The 886-nt window shown below is 47.2% G+C and overlaps 1 protein-coding gene across 1 annotated transcript in view; it reads left to right on the top strand.

Annotated features, from left to right (window-relative positions):
- caln2 (calneuron 2) overlaps window positions 1-637 on the top strand; it is a gene marked incomplete at both ends in the record, with an annotated part of 46,826 nt that extends 46,189 nt beyond the window's left edge. The window contains one exon of the mRNA XM_080779851.1: window positions 510-637. Within this exon, the coding sequence (XP_080635977.1) occupies window positions 510-637 (128 nt within the window). The remainder of the gene's footprint in view (window positions 1-509) is intronic.
- Between the last annotated feature and the right edge of the window lie 249 nt (window positions 638-886).

Here is an 886-nt window from a genome sequence, read left to right as displayed (position 1 = left end):
GCCACGAGGCCCATTTGTAGCACAAGGCTGACATCTCCTCTCTCTCCATCTCTGGAGATTTAGTGTTTGAAAATGTCCTTGCACTTGGCCGGGTGTTCCAGCAAGCACAGTTGGCCGTGTTTGCAGGAGAGGAGCCAGACGGGGAGTGTGTTTCTTGTCGCTGCACTATAGCGAACAGTGAAGATCCTCACTGGCAAGTGAAAATAATGTGTATCAAGATGTTGATATGTTTCCATACCAGATGGTGTGTTTCCATACCATCCCCAAGACCACCCAGTCCGAAGATCACACGTGTATACAAAACAGGACTACATTGTGGTAAAAGGGGGGACATTTTAATGTAGTCCTCACAGCCAAAACAGTAGGCTACAGTAGGTCACACTTAATCCCCCTTGGCTGCCTTAATCCCCTTGGCTGCATGGTAGGTTTCAGGAGAACACCTGTTGACACTTTCCTCTCCTCTCCTCTCCTCTCCTCTCCTCTCCTCTCCTCTCCTCTCCTCTCCTCAGTCCATCCTAAAAAGAAGAACCGACAGACGTGTGTGAGGAAGAGTCTGATCTGTGCTTTTGCCATGGCTTTCATCATCAGTGTCATGCTCATCGCAGCCAATCAGATGCTGCGGAACGGCATGGAGTAAGCAACACACTGTGAGCCCCCAGGGGATTGGCCAGAGTAGCCATGGCCTCACATCCTTATCTTTGCAGCCAAAGCTGGACACAGCCACAAACCCGAGCACTCGTCAAACCACAATCACTTGTGTGTTTTTTATATCTAAAAGTTTAATTTGAAAATATATTTTGGAAGCTGACCATGCAAGTTGAATGGAAGACTGATATTGGCGATTTTTTTCTTTTCTTTTCAGTGGTGATGTAACCACAAAGAGATA

The sequence above is a fragment of the Protomyctophum bolini genome (genome assembly GCF_963924005.1).
Source record: "Protomyctophum bolini genome assembly, chromosome: 13".
In the NCBI taxonomy this organism is placed as follows: domain Eukaryota; kingdom Metazoa; phylum Chordata; class Actinopteri; order Myctophiformes; family Myctophidae; genus Protomyctophum; species Protomyctophum bolini.
The sequence above is the reverse complement of the archived record's forward strand: the minus strand, read 5'-3'. Positions and strand labels throughout refer to the sequence as shown.